The 25,109-nt window shown below is 42.2% G+C and overlaps 1 protein-coding gene across 3 annotated transcripts in view; it reads right to left on the bottom strand.

Annotated features, from left to right (window-relative positions):
• LOC140479814 (ubiquitin-conjugating enzyme E2 U-like) overlaps positions 1 to 24,028 on the bottom strand; it is an 81,741-nt gene extending 57,713 nt beyond the window's left edge. For all 3 annotated transcript variants that reach the window (XM_072574052.1, XM_072574051.1, XM_072574053.1), the window contains exons 1-5: positions 23,797 to 24,028; positions 19,093 to 19,241; positions 17,604 to 17,685; positions 16,297 to 16,389; positions 15,703 to 15,800 (exon numbers count right to left, since the gene is read on the bottom strand). In XM_072574052.1, coding sequence (XP_072430153.1) covers positions 15,703 to 15,800; positions 16,297 to 16,389; positions 17,604 to 17,685; positions 19,093 to 19,158 — 339 coding nt within the window. In that variant the 5' untranslated portion in view covers positions 19,159 to 19,241; positions 23,797 to 24,028. The remainder of the gene's footprint in view (positions 1 to 15,702; positions 15,801 to 16,296; positions 16,390 to 17,603; positions 17,686 to 19,092; positions 19,242 to 23,796) is intronic.
• Positions 24,029 to 25,109: the final 1,081 nt, after the last annotated feature.

Genomic DNA, 25,109 nt, shown 5'->3' with positions numbered 1-25,109 from the left:
TTGCTTTCTAGAGGTTGTGATTTGAAAACCTGTAGACCAGGTCACAATACTCAGCAAAATGTTACTATTCTCTGTTGTTACTATGTAACATTATGTGCAATATGTATTTCAACAGGAATCAGTTACTCTTGGCTAACTGACAAATAGATGTTGAAGCTGGTAGAGTAGTGGATCACATCACTGGATGAGTAATCCAGAGACTGTCTGTGCAAAGCAATGTAACACAGGCTATGCAATCATAGACTCCCTGCAGTGTGGAAGCCTTTCAGCCCAACGAATCCACATCAACCCTCCTAAAGGTATCCGACCCAGATCCATCCCCTTACCCTATCCCTGCATTTCCCACGGCTAATCCACTTAACCTATATATCCTGGACTCTATGGGGCAATTTACCATGGCCAATCTACCTAACCTACACACCCGGAATCTATGGGGCAATTTACATAGAACATAGAACATTACAGCGCAGTACAGGCCCTTTGGCCCTCGATGCTGTGCTGACCTGTCATACCAATCTGAAGCCCATCTAACCTACACTATTCCGTGTAAGTCCATATGCTTGTCCAATGACGACTTAAATGTACTTAAAGTTGGTGAACCTACTACCGTTGCAGGCAAAGCATCCCAAAACCTTACTACTCTCTGAGTAAAGAAACTACCTCTGATATCAGTACTATATCTATCACCCCTCAATTTAAAGCTATGCCCCCTCGTGTTTGCCGTCACCATTCTTGGAAAAAGGCTCTCCCTGTTCACCCTATCTAACCCTCTGACTATCTTATATGTCTCTATTAAGTCACCTCTCAACCTTCTTCTCTCTAACAAAAACAGCCTCAAGTCCCTCAGCCTTTCCTCGTAAGACCTTCCCTCCATACCAGGCAACATCTTAGTAAATCTCCTCTGCACCCTTTCCAAAGCTTCCACATCCTTCTTATAACGCGGTGAGCAGAACTGTACACAGTACTCCAAGTGCGGCCGCACCAGAGTTTTGTACAGCTGTAGCATAACCTCATAGTTCTGGAACTCGATCCCTCTATTAATAAAAGCTAAAACACTGTATGCCTTCTTAACAACCCTGTCAACCTGGGTGGCAACTTTCAAGAATCTGTGTACCTGGACACCCAGATCTCTCTGCTCATCTACACTACCAAGAATCTTACCATTAGCCCAGTACTTTGCATTCCTGTTACTCTGACCAAAGTGAATCACTCGCACTTGTCCACATTAAACTCCATTTGCCACCTCTCAGCCCAGCTCTGCAGCTTATCTATGTCTCTCTGTAACCTACAACATCCTGCGTCACTATCCACAACTCCACCGACCTTGGTGTCGTCTGCAAAGTTACTAACCCACCCTTCTATGCCCTCGTCCAGGTCGTTTATAAAAATGACGAACAGCAGTAGACCCAACACCAACCGTTATGATACACCACTGGTATCTGGACTCCAGGACGAACATTTCCCACCAACCACCACTTCTTTCAGCAAGCCAATTACTGATCCAAACTGCTCTATCTCCCACAATCCCATTCCTGCGCATTTTGTACCATAGCCTACCGTGGGGAACCTTATTAAATGCCTTACTGAAATCCATATACACCACATCAACCGGTTTACTCTCATCTACATATTTGGTCACCTTCTCAAAGAACTCAATCAGGTTTGTGAGGCACGACTACCCTTCACAAAACCGTGCTGACTATCCCTAATCAAATTATTCTTTTCTAGATGATTATAAATCCTATCTCTTATAATCTTTTCCAACACTTTACCAACAACTGAAGTACGGCTCACTGGACTATAATTACCAGGATTGTCTCTACTCCCCTTCTTGAACAGGGGAACCACATTTGCTATCCACCAGTCTTCTGGCACTATTCCTGTAGACAATGACAATTTAAAGATCAATGCCAAAGGCTCAGCAATCTCCTCCTTAGCTTCCCAGAGGATCCTAGGATAAATCCCATCCGGCCCAGGGGACTTATCTATTTTCACACTCTGCAGGATTTCTAATTCCTCTTCCTTGTGAACCTCAATCACACCTAGTCTAGTAGCCTGTATCTCAGTAATCTCCCCGACAATGTTGTTGAGGAGATTACCATGGCCAATACACCTAATCTACTCACCCCGGATGCTACAGAGCAATTTACATGGCCAATCCGCCTAACCGATACACCCCGGACTCTATGGGGCAATTTATCATGGCCAATCCACCTAACCTACACACTCCGGACTCTACGGGGCAATTTACCATGGCCAATCCACCTAAACTACACACCCTGGATTCTACGGGCAAATCTACTACGGCCAATCCACCTAACCTACACACCCCGGACTCTATGGGGCAATTTACCATGGCCTATCCACCTAATCCAAACACCACGGTGTCTATGGGGAAATCTACCACGGCCAATCCACCTAAACTACACACCCTGGATTCTACGGGCAAATCTACCATGGCCAATCCACCTAACCTACACACCCCGAACTCTATGGGACAATTTACCATGGCCAATTCACCTAACCTACACACCCCAAACTCTATGGGGCAATTTACCATGGCCAATCCACCTAACCTACACACCCTGGACTCTACGGGGCAATTTACCATGGCCAATCCACCTAAACTACACACCCTGGATTCTACGGGCAAATCTACCATGGCCAATCCACCTAACCTACACACCCCGAACTCTATGGGACAATTTACCATGGCCAATTCACCTAACCTACACACCCCAAACTCTATGGGGCAATTTACCATGGCCAATCCACCTAACCTACACACCCTGGACTCTACGGGGAAATTTACCATGGCCAATCCACCTAACCTACACACCCCGAACTCTATGGGGCAATTTACCATGGGCAATCCACCTAATCTACACACCCTGGACTCTATGGGGAAATTTACCATGGCCAATCCACCTAACCTGCACAAATTTGGACTGTGGGAGGAAACTGGAGAAGGGGAGAAAACTAATGTAGACACAGGAACAAAGTGCAAACTCTACACTGGCTGTCACCCAAGACTAGAATCAAACCCAGCTCCTTGGAGCTGTGAGGCAGCAGTGGTAACCACTGTGCCACCGTGCCACCCAATTCTTTGCGCAGCCAAAGCCTATTGCTCAGTGAATCAGAAAGGGAAGCTCAAATGATTATTCAACTCCCTAATTAATGAGGTAAAAACAATGACTGCAGATGCTGGAAATCAGATTCTGGATTAGTGGTGCTGGAAGAGCGCAGCAGTTCAGGCAGCATCCAAGTAGCTTCAAAATCGACGTTTCAGGGTTGCCCAAAACGTCGATTTTGAAGCTCCCTAATTAATGAGCTTTGATCCAACTTAAATCCTCCAGTGTTGCCAAACTGTGACCAACCTTGATCAGATGGACTTGGGGGCCTGTTGGTTTCTAATATCCCAAAGCATAGGAAATTGTCTGTCGGGGAAACACCCCTGTTCCACCACCACCAGGTCTTTACTGCAATGCCCCACCTGACTGCCTCCTTTCCCTTTAATCTACATAAGGGGGAGGTACAGGAGAGTGCCTGCATTGTTCACATCGCTAAAGGAATAGATCACTTGCAGTGAGTAAACATTTGCATTTATTATTTCCAATTGAATATCAAAATTCCTCACAGTACTTGTTGCGAACATTATTTTTTCTATCAGAATCCCAGACAAGTTGAGTATTGATTGGAAAGTTGTACATTTTTGCTGCTTTTGGGGTAAGTGTTTGAGCCTGTGTTTGATAGTGAGGTTCCAATATGTACGCTCAGGCAGTGGAATCAGAATAACAACGTTTCAAAATATTATTTTTGACTTCTTCTTGTGGATGAAAGCATGGCGACACAGCTACAGAATACAATGGGGTCAGAGAGTTTCTATACCCAGTCCAGGTGATTTTCTTATCTGGCCTGTACAATTGGGTTGACGAGATTGTCATGATTAATGGTTCGATAATAATGTCACGTTCTTTTTCTGACATTCAATGGTACCTTTTCATCCAGTAGAGTTTGTTCTTGACCCACAGCTTTACAAATTGACCTTTTCCATGATTGTTTCTTCCTAGCTACATATTTTTGTTTTATTTTACTATCTTCATGCATCCAGCTGCATGATGGGTTAGCATAAATACATTTCCAGTGCTTTTGATGTTCATCTTTTTAAATACCAAGCTCGCTATATTGTCAGCAGCTATAGCTCGGCCATGGACTTTTTGGAGATATTATTTTGCCTTTTCTGGTGTAAAATGAACTTTGCCAGGTGACTGTTTCACTGTTTCTTGTTTCTTGAGCAAGTAGATGAGTTTTGATATCAGGCTTTTTTTTCAACAGATGCGGTTTCTTGAATTAAGTTTGGAATTATTTTACCAGAAGTGGAGATTCCTCTGAGGATGCTTTGTCATTTTTACCACAAAGGTTTGCATATCTGCTTCGGATTTTGATTATAAGCTAGTTCCTCATGTTAATAATCTATCCTTATTCAAATTATTCAGGCATGTATTTCATCCTGGAACTCATCTACTTGTTCTTGGAGCCTTTGAGCTAAGACCATGCCTGCTGTACTAATTCTATGATCTCATCCAAATTGCATGAAGTGACTTGCAAGCTTCAGCATTCCTGACCTTGTTTTTCTTCCCTTTTTCCCAGACCAAGATATAATCCAGCTAGGATTTCTTATATTTTGGGATTTATATCTCCAAAACCTCTCCCTGTTCTTTTCATGTTATTATTTGCAGCTCAGAGGTTGGTCTTCATGGTGCAATCGAGACGTAAATCTCCAATGGCATCACAAATTGAGCAGTGAACTATTTCTTACTCAGCCTTGCATTCATATCACGTTCACTAATCAGTGGGTTATAGGATGGAATAGATTTCAATTATTTTACATAATTTTTCATAATGCTTAATACTTCTGCATCTATGACGTGGTTTGGGAGGGGGAGAGTTACCTGGACGCTTTGTTTCAGGAGGCAGTCACACCCAGCAGATCAAGTCATTCAAATTCAGATAGTGATCAGGAACAACAGGGTGTGACTGTAAGTGAGGCAGGTAGGAGGATTCTGAGTTCAGGAGTGGAGGAGCCTCAGCCCTTGACCTTGTCCAACAGGTATGAGATTTTTGGTCCCTGTATGGATGAGGAAAAGGACTGTGGACAGGATGAGCCAGCTGACCATGGCACCATGGTGCAGAAGGCCATTAAAGAGGGGGGGAGCAAAAAGACAAGGAGTTGTTATAGGGGATTCTATAATTAGGGGGACAGATAGAATCCTTTGTGAGCCGGATTGGGAGTCCCACACAGTGTGTTGCCTGCCCGGTGCCTGGGTGCTGGTCATCTCCGACTGGCTAGAAAGGATATTGGAGCGGGAGGAAGAGGCTCCAGTTGTTGTGGTCCACAGTGGCACAAACAACATAGGCAAGGCTAAGGAGGACCTGTTTGGGGAGTATCAAGTACTAGGAAGTAAATGGAAGAAAAGGTCCTCGAGGGTTAGAATCTCTGGATTACTGCCTGAGCCATGTGCTAATTAGCACAGGGACAAGAAAATTACAAAAGTAAATAGAGTCACAGAGATCTACAGCACAGATAAAGGCACTGTGGCCCATCACATCCAAGTAGTCAGGATGGTAATGACAGAAGGGATGACAAAGGGTTAGCTTTTCTGAAATAGTCTAGCAGCAAAATCTAAAGGAAATGCATCAAATATAAACTGATCATTTTTAGATCATAACTTAAAGAGCGCATGACATACAAAATACATAGTTGGATGTTTTAAATTCATTAATTGTTTTTGAAGCACAACACATACAGATTATCCTTCCGTTGGAGAAAGTAAGGAAGGGGAAGCGTTGATTTAAACAGAAAAAAATCAAAACTACCTTTCACCACCAATCTCATTTTATTTTCTCAATGGCACATTTCTCCCAGGCTATTCTCATTAGCCCGTTCCCTTCTGTCCTTAACAGTGGCTCACGGCACATATCCTGTTAAATTGAGCTTGCTCATCAGTGGCAGAATCACCAACCTTTGTAAGGCTAGCTCAGCATAACATCCCTCAAATGGTATCTTCATGTGACATACTCATCTGTTGACAACACTGCTGATGTAATGACAAAATGCAATATTATGACACACCTCTGTTAAAGGTCCAACTTTAACCCATTGCACACAGTGAAGGGCTCCCAGGAATGAGGTTTATTCTCAAAGTGCAGATACTGGCAAAGCTAACAGGATATACTGGCACCACCTGGGTGTGTTATGTTAGGCTCTGGCCAAACATGGCCTGAGGTGTCAATCCACTAACAATCTTACAAAGTGCTTTCCTCATCACTGGCCTGTGTGAATCTTGCCCCACTCCACACAACCCTCTAGTTGTACTACAGGTTGAAACTTAACTCCAAAAGTGGGTGGGTTAAAATTAGATCAGAGGTTAAAAATTGAAATATCAGAAACAGGAACCCAACCCACCCACAGACTGTTGTAGTTGGGAAAACTGCAAAAACTGAATGAAAGGTATGCTGTAGTTCTATTCAGGAAACCTAGACTTCCAGGTTTTGTGACCTCAAAGCAGCCCTCACATGGAGCAAACCATCGAAGCTAAAATCTGAGCCAATGTATAAATGGACCCAACGAGAGATCCAGAAGGTCTCCCTGCCTCTCTGGGTTAAAGAGTAGCCACAGACCTCTGATCAACCTTCTAGAGTCAAAAGCATACCCACACAGTCCTTAAGTACAGTAAGTTCCAATTAGTGACTGTTCCCTTTGCCCAAAAGAGGTTCCAGGAGCCAGGAAAAGTTCCAATCTCTGACTTCTGCTTGATTGGTGGGGAAAAAAAGCCTAATGTGTTAACGGTGAGGCCTGAAACCAGCTACATTGTACTTTGATCTCTAGTGTATACATAATGATCTCAAACATTCATCTAGCTGCCATAATTGATCTCATATCCCACTGCTCACAATATTGACTCTGGATACATGACATGTCTTGGCCTCAGGTCAAACGTGGACAAAAAATATTCAGCAAGCAGCGGGAGCAGAATGCAACAGACAAAACTAAGCGATTCCATAAACAATGGATCAGATCTAAGCACTGTAGACCCGCCAAACCTAGTCATGAAGGGAGATGGATGACAAACTGAACCCACTGAACTAAGACGTTCCACAAATATCCGTATCATCAATGATGGGGCAGGGTAGGGCTTTTGCCCGAAATGTCGATTTCGCTGCTCCTTGGATGCTGCCTGAACTGCTGTGCTCTTCCAGCACCACTAATCCAGGGTAATGCAAAAGACAAAGTCGATGCACTTGCAGTCAGAACTGTGACTGGATAATCCATCTTGGCCTCCTCCAGAGGTCATCAGCATCACAGATGGAAGTCTTCAGTCGATTTGATTCATCCCACGTGATGTCAAGAAACAGCTAGAGGTACTGGACCCTGACAACATACTGGTAACAATACTGAAGACTTATGCTCCAGAACTTGCTGTGCCCCTAGCCAAGCTGTTCCAGTACAGCTACAACACTGGTATCTACCCAACAATGTGGCATCCATTGCACCCAGTGTGGTCTTCTCTACGTCAGGGAGACAGGATGCCAACTTGTGGATCATTTCAGAGAACATCTCCGGTACACCCGCACCAACCAGTCCTGTGGCTGAACACTTAATACTCCCCCTCCCACTCCGCCAAGCACATGCAGGTCCTGGGCCACCTTCATCGACAAACCCTAACCACCCAACGTCTGGGGAAGAACGCCTCATCTTCCACCTTGGGTCCCTGTAACCACACGAGATTAATGTGAAGTCACCAGTTTCCACATTTCCCCTCCCCCCACATTATTTCAGTCCTAAGCCTCCAACTTGGTACCACCCTCTTGACCAGTCCATCGCCTTTCCCATCTCTCCGCTCCACCTTCCTCTCTGACCTATCACTTTCCCTCTCACCTTCATCTACCTATCTTATTCTCAGCTGCCTTCCCCCCAGCCCCACCTCCCTCCCGTTTATCTCTCAGCTCCCACGGCCCACAAGCCTGACTGCTGATGAAGGGCTTATGCCCAAAACATTGATTCTCCTGCTCATTGGATGCTGCCTGACCTACTGTGCTTTTCCAGCACCACATTCTCAACTCTGATCTCCAGCATCTGCAGTCCTCACTTTCTCCTATGTACTAAACTAAGTCAGATTTTGCAATGTGTTATGATCCCAGCTGATATTGCTACTGGACAGTTCAGATCTCAGACTGATATCTGGCTCGTTAGATCTTCTTTTAAAAGTTTTATGTGGCTGCCTATCACTGAAACACAATGCTGCAGATAAGTACACAATGCTGCAAATTTGGCTTTAACAATAAAACAGAAGTTTGTTGTGCAAAACAAATAAAGATGCTATCAAACAATCCAAATAATCCATTAAATATATAAAACAATTTAGTAGATTTTAAAATACATGGCAAAACAAAGTCCCATCTAGTCCCAACACCATCACTTTACAATAATCAAATATGAGGTAGTAAGGTGCTTTTTCTACCATATCTGTAGGTTTGACTAAATTTTTACAAATTCCCTGTTTTGAGTGCTTGAGATTTTTATCCTCCATTATTTGCACAACCAAGCCTAAACATTTTTAGCTTCAAATAACCCATTTAGCATCCTATCCAAACACTTCTGGTCTGGAATTTTCAAGCTAAAATTATTACACTTATTTCCTAACTATTCCAAACTACCTCCTTTCTCCAGGAGAAACTGTTCTTACATCTAACCCTGCCCAGGTGTTTGCAAAGTGAATTAAAAGCTTTCTAATCTATGGCTTTTTCTTGGATCAATTCTTGGTTCTTCTATACTCAGAGTGAGCTAATGCCTTTCAATGTTCGCAGTTTCTGACCGTAAAACTTAAAATATAACCAAATTAGGCTTCTGCCACTTTTTAAATATGTTAGTTTGATAATAGAGCAGGTTGAGTTGGATGGAATTTTACAGCAACAATCTTACTTGAATTGCATCAATCCCATTATTATCGGTCATGCCAAGTCTATACAAAAAAGTATGGCTGCATGGGAAGATGAATTAGAGCACCTGTGGAGCCTTGTGGGCCAGGTAAATTGTATGTACCGTTTGATTGGATGTAACCGTTCATGTGGAAGTATTTAGTCCAATGATATGGAATCTGAAGGTTGAGGACATTTTGACGGTATCAAAACATGAAAAGAGCATGAGAAAGATCTGTAGACACTGGGACAGTGTAGCAAGTGCCTTGGCAAAGATTTTGGGAACTGAGATTGGGCTGGACCTGGTGTCTCTCCTTTTGGGCTTTCCAAATCTTCCTTCTCTAGATGCATACAGGAAGAAACTGTTTCCTATCCTCTCCTTTTGTGCGAGGAAAAACATTTTAGCAAGGTGGGTATTGGAAAGTCCCCCAGGACTTTTGAATTGGCATAGGATAGTTATGGGACATATCCTTTGGACTTGCTTCCGAATATGTTACACCAGAAAACAGAATTGCTCAATAGAACATGGCAGCCCTTCTTGAGCTACACCCATGCAGATGTATCAACCATTTGTCTAGGATGATGTCTATCAGTTTGGGGGACCCTGGAGGAAGAATCCCATATAAATTCGGGTCTTGTTATGACTTGATATAATTTTATTTTGAATGTTTATTTATTTATCTTTTTTTTGTTAGTTATGTACTATATTGTAGTTTTTTTTTAATAGAGTGCTTTTTCCTTGTATTTTACTTTGTGTTTTGGTAGTCTGTAGAGCAGATTAGTAGTTTGTTGTCTTTATTTATATTGTAAAGTGGTTACACTATTTTGTACTAGTTTTGTAATTTTGTAAAAAAAACCAAAACTTTTTTCTTTACAATAAAAATATTTATTAAAAAAAAGAGAATGAGAGAGAGTGAAGTGCCGAATGAAATTCCAAGATTTGGGTAACCCAAAGAATATGAAATTGATTAGTCCAGTGTTGCCCACACATGCCAACTTTGATGATGCAGTCATAATATTTCTCATGGGAGAAAATGAGAACAGTTTCCTTTTGGTTTGGGAAGTTAAAAAAAAGCAAGGAGCATTGTGAACAGCACATCAGATGCTAATCTCTCATTGAAGCAGTAAAAATGGCTCTCTATTTATCGAACACCTTGGAAGAAATGTCAAATGGAAAGAGGACTGAAAGGATAATACCCATAGAATGTCAAACAGTTAATGGATCTGTTTGGAATAATGTACATCCTATGATATATGTAAATGAAAAAAGACTAAGAACTGACAATAAGAAGTCCAAAGCAAAGGTTAGAGAGAAACGTTAGAGAGAAAAACAGAGGTAAGTAAATACAAGTAATCAATTATTGTACTGCCTTACAAAAAGGAATGCCTTGAATAAAAGATTGTTATGGAATCCTTCTTCCAGGAACCCCAATACAGTACAAACTATAAGAAGGGGAAATTTATTTTTGTATCTGTAGCATGTGTTTGTTAAGTTTTAAGAATGAACCAGGAAGTGCTCCAGAGTTAGAGCAGCTGATGCTCATTGGAGCATATACTTAAGGGACATTTGTCCCTCTTTCAACACCATTTTGATTTAGACCTCTCCCCCTCTATCTAACCTTTGATAGTTTGCATTGCCCTTCACAGGATTTGCATGTAAATTGTTCAGTTGGAAACATCAATGACTTACTAGGTTAATAGATAAGAAAAAAAACATGGGTGATTTAGTGATGGGGGAAAAAGACATTTAATCGAGTAACAGCACTTCTGGATATAACAAAAGGTCTCTTTTTTTAAAGGGCTTTTGTGGTGCAGTGGTAGTGTCCCTCTGTGTTGGGAGGCCTGGCTTCAGGTCCTACCTATCCAGAGATGTGTCATAACATCTGAACAGATTAGAAAATATTCAAAACAAAGCAGAGCTGGTTTATTGCTCTATTGTATGATTTTTACTTTGATTCAAGACATATCTGCTCCAGCAGAATGTAATAACATCACTGAACAGGTTGATTAGAAAACATGAGAAACAGTTGTATTTTGTCCCACAGGTCAGGAGGGTGGTTGGGTAGGTGTGGGAACAGACTAGAATTGACATTGAACAATGAACTATAAATAACCACTGGAGGATGACAGACTGAATCCTACTTCTTGCTTCATGAAATGGATAACTCACAATATAACAACTGTCACCCCACAGAACTTCTCAAAGAACAGAGACTTCTCATCTCTCCTTGAAATCTGGGGGCAGGGGTTTACTATTGACCTGAAACTGGACTGGACGAGCCATATAAACATTGTAGCTGCAAGAGCAGGTAAAAGACTTCGAAATCTGCAACAAATAACTCATCTTCAGTCTCCCAGTACCTCTCTGTCATCTACAAGATACAAGTCAAGAATGTGATGGAATACTCTCCATTACCTGGGAGAGTGCAGCTCCAACAGCATTGAAGAAGCTCGACATCATCCAGGGCAAAGCAGCCTGCTAGACTGGCTTCCTTTCAGCCATTTACAACATTCATGCTTCCCCCGCACCACCACCCCACCCCCACCACTGGCAAACAGTGACCACAATGTACTGTATAGTATCTGCTCAATGCATTGCATTAACTCATCAAGGCTCCTTCAATAACACCTCCCAAACCCTGCGTTTGGCCCATATTCCTCCATCTTTTCATGTACATATCCAAACAATATCCAAACATTTTAAACATTGCAACTGTACCTGCCTCCACTACTTCTTCTGGCTTTTTATTCCAAACACACTATGTAAAAAGGTACCACTCATGTCCTTTTTAAAATCCTTCTCCTCTCATCCGAAAAATATGCCCCCGGGTTTTGAACTTCTCAACCTTAGGGAAAAGATCTGTGCCATTCATCTTTGCATTTCATCTTATCTATTCCCCTCATAATTTTATAAACCTCTGCAAGGTTACCCCTCAACCTCTTACACTCTAGTGAAAACTCCCAGTGTTTCCAGCCTATTTTTATGACTCAAACCTTCTATTCCCAGCAACATCCTGGTAAATCTTTTCTGAACCCCCTCCTGTTTAATAATACCCCCTTCCTACAACAGGGTGACCAGAACTGCACACAGTACTCCAGAAGAGGCTTTACCAATGTCCTGTTCAGCATCAACACGATGTCCCAACTCCTATACTCAAAGGTCTGAACAATGAAGACAAACATGTTAAATGCATTCTTAAGCACCCTGTCTACCTGTGACGCAAATTTCAAAGAATTATACACCCAGAACCCTACCATGAATTGTATAAGTCCTGCCCTTATTTGTTTTACCAAAATGCAACCCCTCGCACTTATCCAAATTAAACTCCATCTGCCTCTCCCAATTGATCAAGAACTCATTTAATCTTGGATAACCTTCTGCACTGTCCACTTTGCTACCAATTTTGTTGTCATACACAAACTGACGAACCATGCTTCCTATATTCTCATCCAAATCATTGATATAAATGACAAACAAAAGTTGACCCAGTGCCAAACCCTGTGGTCACAGGCCTCCAGTCCAAAAACAACCCTCTACAACAACCCTCTTAAACCAATTTTGTTCCACTGCCATAGTGTTAAAGGTTTAGATGGAGAGGAATTTGTTAAGTGCGTATAAGACAATTTTCTGATTCAGTACGTGGACGTACCTACTAGAAAAGGTGCAAAACTTGACCTACTCTTGGGAAATAAGGCAGGGCAGGTGACTGAGGTGTCACTGGGGGAGCACTTTGGGGCCAGCGACCATAATTCTATTAGTTTTAAAATAGTGATGGAAAAGGATAGACCAGATCTAAAAGTTGAATTTCTAAATTGGAGAAAGGCCAATTTTGACAGCATTAGGCAAGAACTTTCGAAAGCTGATTGGAGGCAGATGTTCGCAGGTAAAGGGATGGCGGGAAAATGGGAAGCCTTCAGAAATGAGATAATGAGAATCCAGAAAAAGGGTGAAAGGAAAGGCTGGTAGGTATATGGGATGCTGGATGACTAAAGAAATTGAGTGTTTGGTTCAGGAAAAGAAGGAAGCATATATCAGGAATAGACAGGATAGATCGAATGAATCCTTAAAAGAGTACAAGGGAAGTAGGAATATACTTAAGAGGGAAATCAGGACTGCAAAAAGGGAACATGAGATAGCTTTGGTAAATAGAATTAAGGAGAATCCAAAGGGTTTTTACAAATATGTTAAGAACAAAAGGGTAACTAGGGAGAGAATAGGGCCCCTCAAAGATCAGCAAGGCGGCCTTTATGTGGAGCCCCAGAAAATGGGGGAGGTACTAAATGAGTATTTTGCATCAGTATTTACTGTGGAAAAGGATATGGAAGATATAGACTGTAGGGAAATAGATGGTGACATCTTGCAAAATGTCCAGATTACAGAGGAGGAAGTGCTGGATGTCTTGAAACAGTTAAAGGTGGATAAATACCCAGGACCTGATCAGGTGTACCTGAGATTGCTGGGCATCTTGATGAGATATTTGTATCATCGATCATCACAGGTGAGGTGCCGGAAGACTGGAGGTTGGACAATGTGGTGTCACTGTTTAAGAAGGGTAGTAAAGACAGGCCAGGGAATTATAGACCGGTGATCCTGACCTCGGTGGTGGGCAAGTTGTTGGAGGGAATCCTGAGGGACAGGATGTACATGTATTTGGAAAGGCAAGGACTGATTAGGGATAGTTAACATGGCTTTGTGCGTGGGAAATCATGTCTCACAAACTTGATTGAGTATTTTGAGGAAGTAACAAAGAGGATTGATGAGGGCAGAGCAGGAGATGTGATCTATATGGACTTCAGTAAGGTGTTTGACAAGGTTCCCCATGGGAGACTGATTAGCAAGGTTAGATCTCAAGGAAAACAGGGAGAACTAGCCATTTGGATACAGAACTTGCTCATAGGTAGAAGACAGAGGGTGGTGGTGGAGGGTTGTTTTTCAGACTGGAGGCCTGTGACCAGTGAAGTGCCACAAGGATCGGTACTGAATCCTCTGCTTTTTGTCATTTACATAAATGATTTGGATGCGAGCATAAGAGGTACAGTTAGTAAGTTTGCAGATGACACCAAAATTGGAGGTGTAGTGCACAGCGAAGAGGGTTACCTCAGATTACAACAGGATCTTGACCAGATGGGCCAATGAGCTGAGAAGTGGCAGATGGAGTTTAATTCAGATAAATGCGAGGTGCGGCATTTTGGGAAAGCAAATCTTAGCAGAACTTCTACACTTAATGGTAAGGTCCTAGGGAGTGTGGCTGAACAAAGAGACCTTGGAGTTGCAGGTAGATAGGATAGTGAAGAAGGCGCTTGGTATGCTTTCCTTTATTGGTCAAAGTATTTAGTACAGGAGTTGGAAGGTCATGTTGCGGCTGTACAGGACATTGGTTAGGCCACGGTTGGAATATTGCATGCAAATCTGGTCTCTTTCCTATCAGAAAGATGTTGTGAAACTTGAAAGGGTTCAGAAAAGATTTACAAGGATGTTGCCAGGGTTGGACGATTTGAGCTAAAGGGAGAGGCTGAACAGGCTGGGGCTGTTTTCCCTGGAGCGTCAGAGGCTGATGGGTGACCTTATAGAGGTTTACAAAATTATGAGAGGCATGGATAGGGTAAATAGGCAAAGTCTTTTCCCTGGAGTCTGGGAGTCTAGAACTAGAGGGCATAGGTTTAGGGTGAGAGGGGAAAGATATAAAAGAAACATATGGGGCAACTTTTTCATGCAGAGGGTGGTACATGTTTGGAATGAGCTGCCAGAGGAAGTGGTGGATGCTGGTACAATTGCAACATTTAAGAGGCACTTGGATGGGTATATGAATAGGAAGGGTTTGGAGGAATATGGGACGGGTGCTGGCAGGTGAGACTAGGTTGGGTTGGGATATCTGGTCGGCATGAACAGGTTGGACCGAAGGGTCTGTTTCCATGCTGTACATCTCTACGACTCTATGACTCTAATTGCAAGCTCACCCTGAATCCTATGTGATCTGACTTTACTAATTAGTCTACCATGCGGAACCTTATCAAAGGTTTTACTAAAGTCCAAGTAAACAATATTTATCACTTTGTCCTCATCAATGTTTTTGGCTACTTCCTCAAAAAACTCAATCAAGCTTCGGAGACATGATTTCCCTCACACTGACTATCCCAAAATCATTCCTTGTCTCTCCATTTGGATGTAAATCCTAACTTTCAGGATCACCTCCAACAACTTACCCACCACCACCATCAGACTCACAGGTCTGTAGTTCCTAGGTTCTTCCTTACAACCTTTCTTAAGGAAATGCACAACATTATCCACCCTCCAGTCAACATGGAGACCAATGACACCAATGACCATCATCCAGAAAGATGCCAATGTGTTCTGTTAGAATGAGCAAGAATTAACAAAAGGAAGAAGAAAATATTTAGCTTCTAAAAGCTCATGCAGGGTCAAAATGGTCAACATCTGCTGACTATTTAACAATGAGAGCATCACAGGTTCACCCAATCATGCACCTCATCAGACACCACATACAGGCCTTTTAGATGTTAGATTTTGGACCCCAATAAATCTCCCCTCTCTAACATAAGAAACTGAGATGAATTGTCTGACTTCAACCAGGCTTCAACTAGCATTGAGGAGGAATGAAAATAGAAGCCTCTCTGGTCTACACGGCTCAATTCCATGCTGAGTGTTAACCAATTGAGTTGTCAGGCAGCAATCAAATCAGTTCTGCAAAAATGTCCTCTCACCTGAATGGTAAGCAGGATGGTTGTCAAGGAAAAATCTTCTCTCCATTTCCTGGGATTATCGAGGAAGTCTATACATGGCTTGCCTGTGACTGAGTCCACTGTTAGTAGAGGATACACAAAACAATAAGCAGGTTAAATTGTCAAGCAACTGATTACATTTATTTAAATAAGGAGGACATGAAAAAGTAGCAAAAAACAAAGGCCACATGGCAATTATATCCATTTTGATCCACCTAATCCTAAACAAGTTATTTACTTATGCCCTCTACTGCACCATTTAATCTCCAGGGATGTTCTGAGCAAATACTTCTTGATCTCTAAAGGAGGCAAAAACTCCAGAATGGGCATCTATTCTTGCATCTCCACAATATTTTACTGTTCTCTGTGGATAGTGCTCTCCATTCCTCACAGCAATACAGGATCCATGGTGTCTCATGGAGTGTTGAGTCACTTCAACTAGCTCTATAACTTTCAATCCTAATTACAAAACAGGTCATCTACCCAGTTTTTCTTAAGACAGTTAATGAAAATAATCTCAGCAAAACAACATTGTTCCCAGGTAAACTCATTAAGAGAAAGTTTGCAGTTACTCACCATTGGGATGAAATGGAATTGTATTGAAAGTAACAGTTGGAGGGATTGAGTTGTAATCTTCTGTATACTTCAGGGAAACCTGAAGGAAAGCACCTTAATAAGGTAAAAAAAAACACAGGTTTTAATCAACGTAGAAATTCTGGCACAGAGGAGGTCCAGAGCAGAGGTTTGAAGAATAGGATTGCAGGGCCATGTCAGATACTACCAAAATGCAAACTTTTCTGTTCATGTTGGCCCATAGAATTAACATAAAGGAAACCAGGCTCCATTTTCACCATCATGTCCTACAGGGAAACCTGCCATCTGCTGAAAGTGTCACACACTGATCAACTCTTTACAGATAAAGTGTAGCAAAGGGCACCTTTAGCAGAATTCCCTGAGTAGGCTATTTAGCAAGGAAGGCATCACAGCTGAACACAGAGTGCTCACTCTCCATGGGGATCACAGAAATCAAGAACAATGGAACTAATCCAGCTAAGCCTAATAAACAGTGCACATTAGGATTTCCCAAACTAAGCAGTCCCCCTGCTAGCTGAATCATCCGGGAATATTTAAAGTCAATTGAACTTACAAAACAAAAATTAATAGACATTGAGTTGATTTTTAATTCAGTGAATACAGTAAAAAAAGGTTTCTTCTAATTTCTAATGTGCACAGTAAACGATTCAACCATCTTTCAATAAGAATTACAAAACACAGAATGCAAATCATTGTTGCAACTAGACAACATAACTGAAAGAACTGGAAATCTGAAACAAAAGCAGAAATTGCTGGAAAATCTCTGCACGTCTGGCAGCATCTGTGGAGAAAAATCAGAGTTAATGTTTCGAGTCCAGTGACCATTCTTGAGAACTTCAGTTGGAAGAAAACTGTCAGAGAAACAAGGAATAAAAAAATGAATCCTTTGTATAGAAAACAATAAAAACTGAAAATTCATTGTCAACTTTGTTTCCTTCAGAAAAGAATTTCCTTTACAATTTCAAGCCCATCTGTCACTCATTAAGCTACAAAAAGATGTTTTTTGAATTTACCATCTCATTTATCAATTATGAAACAAGAAAGAAAGCAGAGGATGTGAAAAAGCTCAGATTTATTAGAACTGAAAACTCTGCACAGACAGGAAGAAATACCAAGAAATTATGAACCAGCCGAAGATCTGAAACAGACGTCCAGGCTTTTATTCCAGACCTTTTGTTTAAATTAATAATTGACAACATCTGATGTAAAAAAAATTCAATTATTGCTCTCTAACATACGTGACTTTTCAGAAATAAACTTTTAAAAATTGCCTTTTACTTCACACTTACCTTCCCAGAGTGAATCCTTCAATCCCTGAACTGTGGCCACCCATTCTAACAGATCGTCTTTGACGGGGGACACAGTAATGCCCTGCAGTTGCATAAAAGTATAGTGTTATTAAAGTGTATGACTTTAAAAGTACATATTCATTTATAAGTCCTCCTCCCACCTCCGGTTTCCACTCTACAATCAATGAGCTAGTTTAGCAGCGGGCGAGGATTTTCGGCTTCCACAGTAAAATAATCTGCGAATTGTGTGGCAAGGTTGCTCAGTGGTCAGCAGTGCTGCCTCACAGTGTCAGGGGCCCAGGTTCAATTCAAGCCTCTATATGGAGTTTGCATGTTCTCCTTGTGTCAATGTGGGTTTCCGCTGTGTGCTCCAATTTCTTCCCACAGTTCGAAGATGTGCAGGTTAAGTGGATTGGCCATGCTAAATTTCCCTGCAGTATCCAGGGATGTGCAGGCTAGGTGGATTAGCCTAAGGGGATAGGATGGAGTGCTGGGTTTGGGTGGGATGCTCTCGGAGGAACAGTGCAGACTCAATGGGTTAAATGACCCCTTGCCGCGTAGAAGGGACTCTAGATTCTTCCCTGGCTCACTTGAATAGATGTTACCCACACCACTGTGCCAGAGCATGAACAATTCTCTTCAGGAAAACAAAGTTAAACAGGAATAAAAAAGTGTCTTGTAAACCTTGGAATTCCTATTTATCAGTAACATTTAAATTCCTGCTTACCGGATAAACTTATTCATTACCACATCTACATTTTACACATTTTGTCTCCAGTCCTTATCCATAAAACACAGAGAAACAAACTGCATGGCAGCAAATATCTGATTACTTAAATTTCACATATGGAACACTCACTGGTTTACATTTCAGTGAGATGGTCAAACAATTATTTTCATATTGCAGAGATTGGTTCAACATTTTTATATTCACTTAAATACAAACAATTCAAAAATACTAACCACCACAAAACTAAATAACTCCCTCAACTCATTCATCATCTAACCATGAAACACAGTGTGGCGAAGCCAGTCTCAGGGGATACAAAGTATATGAGGCCTAATTATAGGATGGCAGAGGGAAGGGAATATTTAAGAAATCAGGCAGGAGAGAGAAAAAGAACAAGACAAACAGGAATATAGAGGCAACAGTGAAATAATATGATATAACATCAGTGAAATTAGAAGACAGAGTGGATAGCAAAAATAATTTGAGACTGAAAATTAAACAGAAACAGTTATTGTGAGAGAAAAAGAAAGCATGTTTGTCTGTGATCAGTGCTTCAAAAGTTCAAGGTGACCAAATATGGAAACCCAAAGCAGGAAAATGACAGATGAGATCAATCAAAAAGGGGTCAAATCACTTTGCTCTGACCCTAGGTTTTGTGTCAAATGAGGGAGAAACTGAGGCAAAGCAGGCTGTGTGAAAGTGCAGCATTTGCGGTCATACAAGGTCAACTAATATAGTAAACCATTCAGACTTACTTACAAAAAGTCTAGTTTCTTGAAGTTTAGCGTATTCTCTTTCCAGTAATAAGTATGCCTTGGATTGCATGGCCTTGCAGGAAAATGGCTCATCAGATGAATAATCTTCTTAATCATTTCAGTATAAAATAAGGCATTGTATATGTCCTCTACCTTTGTAATGTCAAACAAACCAGAAAGTGCAGTTTAATATTATACAATATTTACAATAAATGAACTAAATGCAATTAATATGTAAATGAAACAATATCATCAGTCAGTTATTGGAAAAGAATAGGTAGAAAAGTGATTCTGTATAAAGTGGCAAGGAGGCCATTTGGACTGTTGTGAAAACTTGGGTTATCTAATGATAAGAAGTTATTCTGCTTAATATTTTACACTGAGTGCTCATTGTGTTTTACAGTGAAATTTGACAGCAGTTATGTCATCAAATTTAACATGCTATTATACTGTATGACGTGAACACTTGATTTTTATTTCTTACTTTGACGGATATTCTGGGGTAAGATTTTTTAAAATCATTATATATTTGTCCCCTTTCTCTGCCCACCCTTTGTCGTGATATGGTACACATGGCTAATTTCACAGACCTGTACCCAGAAAGCTGACTGCCAATATACTTCTAAGGCCAAGAAATTAATTCTTTTTCTGTATTTTGCACCTGACTTAACAGTTTATGGGCTTTGAGGTAAAAACAATAACTGCAGATGCTAGAAACCAAATACTGGATTAGTGGTGCTGGAAGAGCACAGCAGTTCAGGCAGCATCCAACGAGCAGCGAAATCGACGTTTCGGGCAAAAGCCCTTCATCAGATTCCTGATGAAGGGCTTTTGCCCGAAACGTCGATTTCGCTGCTCGTTGGATGCTGCCTGAACTGCTGTGCTCTTCCAGCACCACTAATCCAGTTTATGGGCTTTGTTCATCATACATCCTCACAGTAAATGTTTTAATGAGGAAATAAATGGGCCAGAGCTGGCACCATACTCTTGATGCTTCTATGTTCTGCAAACATTCAGCACCTAAACTTTCCCTAGATAATTCTGATCTGGCAATTAAAATAGCTGACATCGATTCACGATTCCAGTGTTACACAACATTCAGTATTATTTTTTATACCTCTGATATTGAAGCAGTTCATGTCCATGTGAAGCAATACATGGAATATATCCAGGCTTAAGCTGACAGGTGGTAAGTAACTTTGTGCTGCACAAGTGTCCAGCAAAAGAGAATTTAACCGTCACCCTTTGACATTCAACAGCATTACCATCACTGAACTCCCCACCGTCTGAAATTAATCAAATCTGGAATTAAGAGTCTAATGATACCATGAATTCATTGCCAATTGTTGGAAAAACCCATCTGGCTCACTAATGTCCTTTAGGGAAGAAACTGCTGCCATTACCTGGTCTGGCCTACATGTGACTTCAGGCTCATAGCAAATTGGTTGACCTTTAATTGCTCTCTGGGCAATTAGGGATGGGCAGTAAATGCTGGCCTAGCCAACAATGCTCTTATATTGTGAATACATAAATAAATACCCCAAAATCTTGGGGATTACCACTAAACAGAAACTGAACTAGGCCAGCCATGAAAACTGGGCTATAAAAAGCAGTTTAGAGGCTGGGGGTTCTACAGCAAGTAACATACCTCCTGACACGCCATAGCTTGTCCACCACACATCAGGAGTGTGATAGACTACTCCATAATTGTTTGGATGTGTACACCTCCAATAACACTCAAGGAATTTCACACCATTGAGAACAAAGCATCCCAGTTGATTTGTATCCCTACCAGGCAAAAGTGAGGACTGCAGATGCTGGAGATCAGTGTCTAGATTAGAGTGGTGCTGGAAACTGATGAAGGGCTTTTGCCCGAAATGTCGATTTTCCTGCTCTCCTCGGATGCTTCCTGATCTGCTGTGCTTTTCCAGCACCACTCTAATCTAGAGACTGATATCCCTACCCACCACCTTCAACATTTCACTTTTAACCACTGATGCGTAATGGTAGCATCTATAAGCTGCACTGCTGTAAACCACCAAAGTTCCCCTGATTGCACGTCTCAAACCTATTCCTCTATTACCTTGAAGGGCAGAAGCAGCAGATCCATGGGAACCCCACCTACAAGATCTGCTCGAAGTCACACACCATCCTGACTTGGAACTATGTTATCATTCCTTTAATGTCACGAGGTCAAAAATCTTTCTTGACAGTACTGTGGATGTCACTGTGTGCTGAGGGCTGTAATGGTTCAAAAAGGCAGCTCACCATGACCTTCTCCAGAGCAATTAGGCATAGGCATTAAATAATGGCCCAGGGGCAGCACGGTGGCTCAGTGGTTAGCACTGCTGCCTCACAGCACTAGGGTCCCAGGTTCGATTCCAGCCTCAGGCGACTGTCTGTGTGGAATTTGCACATTCTCCCCATGTGTGTGTGGGTTTCCTCCGGGTGCTCCGGTTTCCTCCCACAATCCAAGGATGTGCAGGTCAGGTGAATTGGCCATGCTAAATTGCCCATAGTGTTAGGTGCGTTAGTCAAAGGGAAATGGGTCTGAGTGGTATGGGCTTGTTGGGTCGAAGGGCCTGTTTTCACACTGTAAGGAATCTAATCTAGTAAAGCCCACATCCCATGAATAAATAAAACCAAACCTCAAGAGTTTTGTCAGTCACCCCGCTCACTTCAGACCTTTGAGGTCCCTATTAATTACATTTAAAAGGCAGCTTCAACATTATGTTCCAAGGTTTTATATGACACAAGCAATTCCAACAGAATGTTTATATTACTGTGATGATGCTGCTCCTTTCATAAGGTTGTGTTGTCCTTGGTCTTCTGTTCAGAGATTCCGGGAGGTCAAGGTTTGAAGGGTTTGGGGGCCAATTTAGTTATGACTAACAAATACTGCCTCCAGCAAAAGGCTTTCAAGTTTTAAAAAAACTTTTATAATGAAAGGGGAGTGGCCAGTTCTCCCAGCTCAGTTTTTCTCTGGTTTGGTTTGGGTTTGAGCAGGCAGTCAGTGATGAAGCTGCTGGACCCAAAGAAGCAGGTCCATGCTGATCCTCCCTCTCTCTGACATCTCTCCTGTAAGAACCTGTGTTGGATTTTTCCTTTTTTTGGAAAGGGGTGTTTGTAGGGATTGCCGCAGGAATTTGGAACAGCATCATTAAATAGGGATAATCTGTTGGGTTTTCAGATACTTTAAGTTACTCTGTACTCTGTTCTCTTTTGTTTGTGTTTCATTCGGTAATCTTGCAAATAAATTCTGTTTCATTCAAAACTAAATGGTTGGGCCAGCTGCATCCCTCCTGGAATATCCACTTGACACCTGCTTAAAACATCTCGCAAAGTCAGGTTCCGGGCTACTTTCTTGAAATGCTTTGAGGGGGTCTGGCCTGTTCCATAACATTACAAAACAACCATACTTCAAAATGTAATTAGGAGAAATTGAAGAGTGCAGAGACTGGAGTTCAGAATCGAGAGTGTGGTACTGGAAAAGTACAGCAGGTCAGGTAGCATCTGAGGAGCAGGAGAATCGAAATTTCGGAATGAAGGGCTTATGCCCGAAACGTCGATTCTCCTGGTCCTCGGAAGCTACCTGAGCTGCTGTGCTTTTTCAGCACCATACTCTCAACTTCAAAACGTAATTGATTGGTTCTGGAGTGCTTTGGGGAGACCTAAGCTGGGGGATGGTATAGGGGTTTTCAGCTGACGGGAGATGTCAAAGAGATATTGAGCTGAAATCAGTTGTAGGGTCATGAAGGATAAATGTTGGGTTACTATACTGATGGGAGAGATTAATGGGGTGATGGGGAGGATGGGGGGTGAGGTGGGGTGTTAAGGGGGTGATGTGGAAGTTAAGGGGTGGTTAGGGTTAAGGAAGTGATGTTGGGGGGTAAAGGGGTGATGTATGGGATTAAAGGAGTGAGGTGGAGGTTAAGGGGGTAATGTGGAGTTTAAGGGATGATGTGGGGGTTTATTGGGGTGATGGGGTTAAAGGATTGATTTGGAGGTTAAAGGAGTGATATGGGGTTAAGGGGATGATGTGGGGTTTAAGGGAGTGATGGTGGGGGTTAAGGGAGTGATGGTGGGGGTTAAGGGGGTGATGTGGGAGTTAAGGGGGTGATGGTCGGGGTTAAGGAGGTGATGTGGGGGTTAAGGGGTGATAGTGGGAATTAAAGGGTGATGTGGGGATTGGGGGTGATGTGGGGTTTAAGGGGTGATGTGGGGGTTGGGGGTGATCTGGATTAAGAGGGTTATGAGGTTAAAGGGGCGATGTGGGGGATTAAGGGAGTTTCTGGAGGTTAAGGGGGTGATGGTAGGGGTCAAGGGGTGATGTGGGGGTTAAGGCGATGATGTGGGGGTTAAGGGGTGATGTGGAGGTTAAGGGGGTGATGGTAGGGGTTAAGGGGGTGATGTGGAGGTTAAGGGGGTGATGTGGAGGTTAAGGGGGTGATGGTGGGGGTTAAGGGGTTGATGTGGAGGTTAAGGGGGTGATGTGGAGGTTAAGGGGGTGATGGTGGGGGTTAAGGGGTTGATGTGGAGGTTAAGGGGGTGATGTGGAGGTTAAGGGGGTGATGTGGAGGTTAAGGGGTGATGAGATGTAAGGGAGCGATGGGTGAGGGGGAAACAGTGGTGGTGGTTTGGGGATACTGAAGGCAGTTACAGAGTATGATTGCAGGATGATGAAGGGACTGTTGAGGATCAATCTGACCTGAGCTGCTGCTGTTCCCAGTTTCTGATTTTCTGGTGAATTGTTCTTCTCCTGGTTCCAGTCCAGTCTGTCCCCAGGCTTCTGGATCTTCACAGAGATTCATCAACACTTAATACAACTTTACAAAAGACAATATTGAAAGAGATCCACTTCTTTCGGAGAGTGATTGATAAACATGAAGCTGTAAAGTTTCACATTGGGAAACTGACAGGGATCCCCACTCCTTCATGTACAGCAGCTGGCCTGCGACCGGAAGTGTTGCTGGTTGCTTGGTAACGGTGCTCCCCGCGCCCCCTGCTGGTCTCTCGTTGTCATTGCAACAGAAATTCAAACAGGGCAAAGTCTCTCAGTCCATTTGCCTGACAGCAACTCATTCAAACCTTGCTCTCAGTTCCTCTAAAAAAAATTGTCAACATGATTTTAAAAAACTTCCTACCAATCCCATTTTCAATCCAGCTGCCATAACCCAAGGGTTCATATAGCAAACACAACATTGTCTCAATAAGAAACAAAAATTGCTGGAGACCTCAGCAGGTCTGGTAGCTTCTGTGGAGAGAGAGAGAAAGATAGAAAGAGAAAACAGAGTTAACATTTCAATTCCAGTGAGGAAGAAGGGTCACTAGGCTCAAAACACCATCTTTGTTTCTCTCTCCACCGATATTGCCATACTGGTGAGGTTCGGAAAAGGAGCAAGTCAAACAGTCAGGGCAGGCAGGAACAAAGCAGAGAACAAGGCAGGACTGATAGATTAAAGTGCATTTATTTCAATACAAGAAGCCTAACAGGTAAGGCGGATGAACTCAGGAAATGGTTAGGAACATGGGACTGGGATAGTGATTATTACAGAGATGTGGCTCAGGGATGGACACGACTGGCAACTTAATGTTCCAAGGTATAAATGCAATAAGAGGGATAGAAAAGGGGCAAAAGAGGAGGGGGGTTGTAGTGATTTTGATAAGGGATAACATTACAGCTATACTTAGGGAGGATATTCCTGGGAATATATTCAGGAAGTTATATGGGTGGAACTGAGAAGTAAGTAAGGGATGATCACCTTATTGGGATTTTACTATAGACTCCCCAGCAGTCATCAAGAAATTGAGAAACAAATTTGTAAGGAAATCCCAGTTATCTGTAAGAATAATATTAATTATGGTAGGGGATTTTAACTTTCCAAACATAGACTGTGACTGCCATAGTGTTAAGGGCTTGGATGGAGAGTAATTTGTTAAGTGTGAACCAGAAGATTTTCTGATTCAGTATGTAGATGTGCCTACTAAGGAAGGTGTAAAACATGGTAAAAACAATGACTG

This window comes from Chiloscyllium punctatum, chromosome 7 (assembly GCF_047496795.1).
Source record: "Chiloscyllium punctatum isolate Juve2018m chromosome 7, sChiPun1.3, whole genome shotgun sequence".
NCBI lineage: Eukaryota > Metazoa > Chordata > Chondrichthyes > Orectolobiformes > Hemiscylliidae > Chiloscyllium > Chiloscyllium punctatum.
Note: the sequence above shows the minus strand (reverse complement) of the source record. Positions and strands in the feature narration are given on the sequence as shown.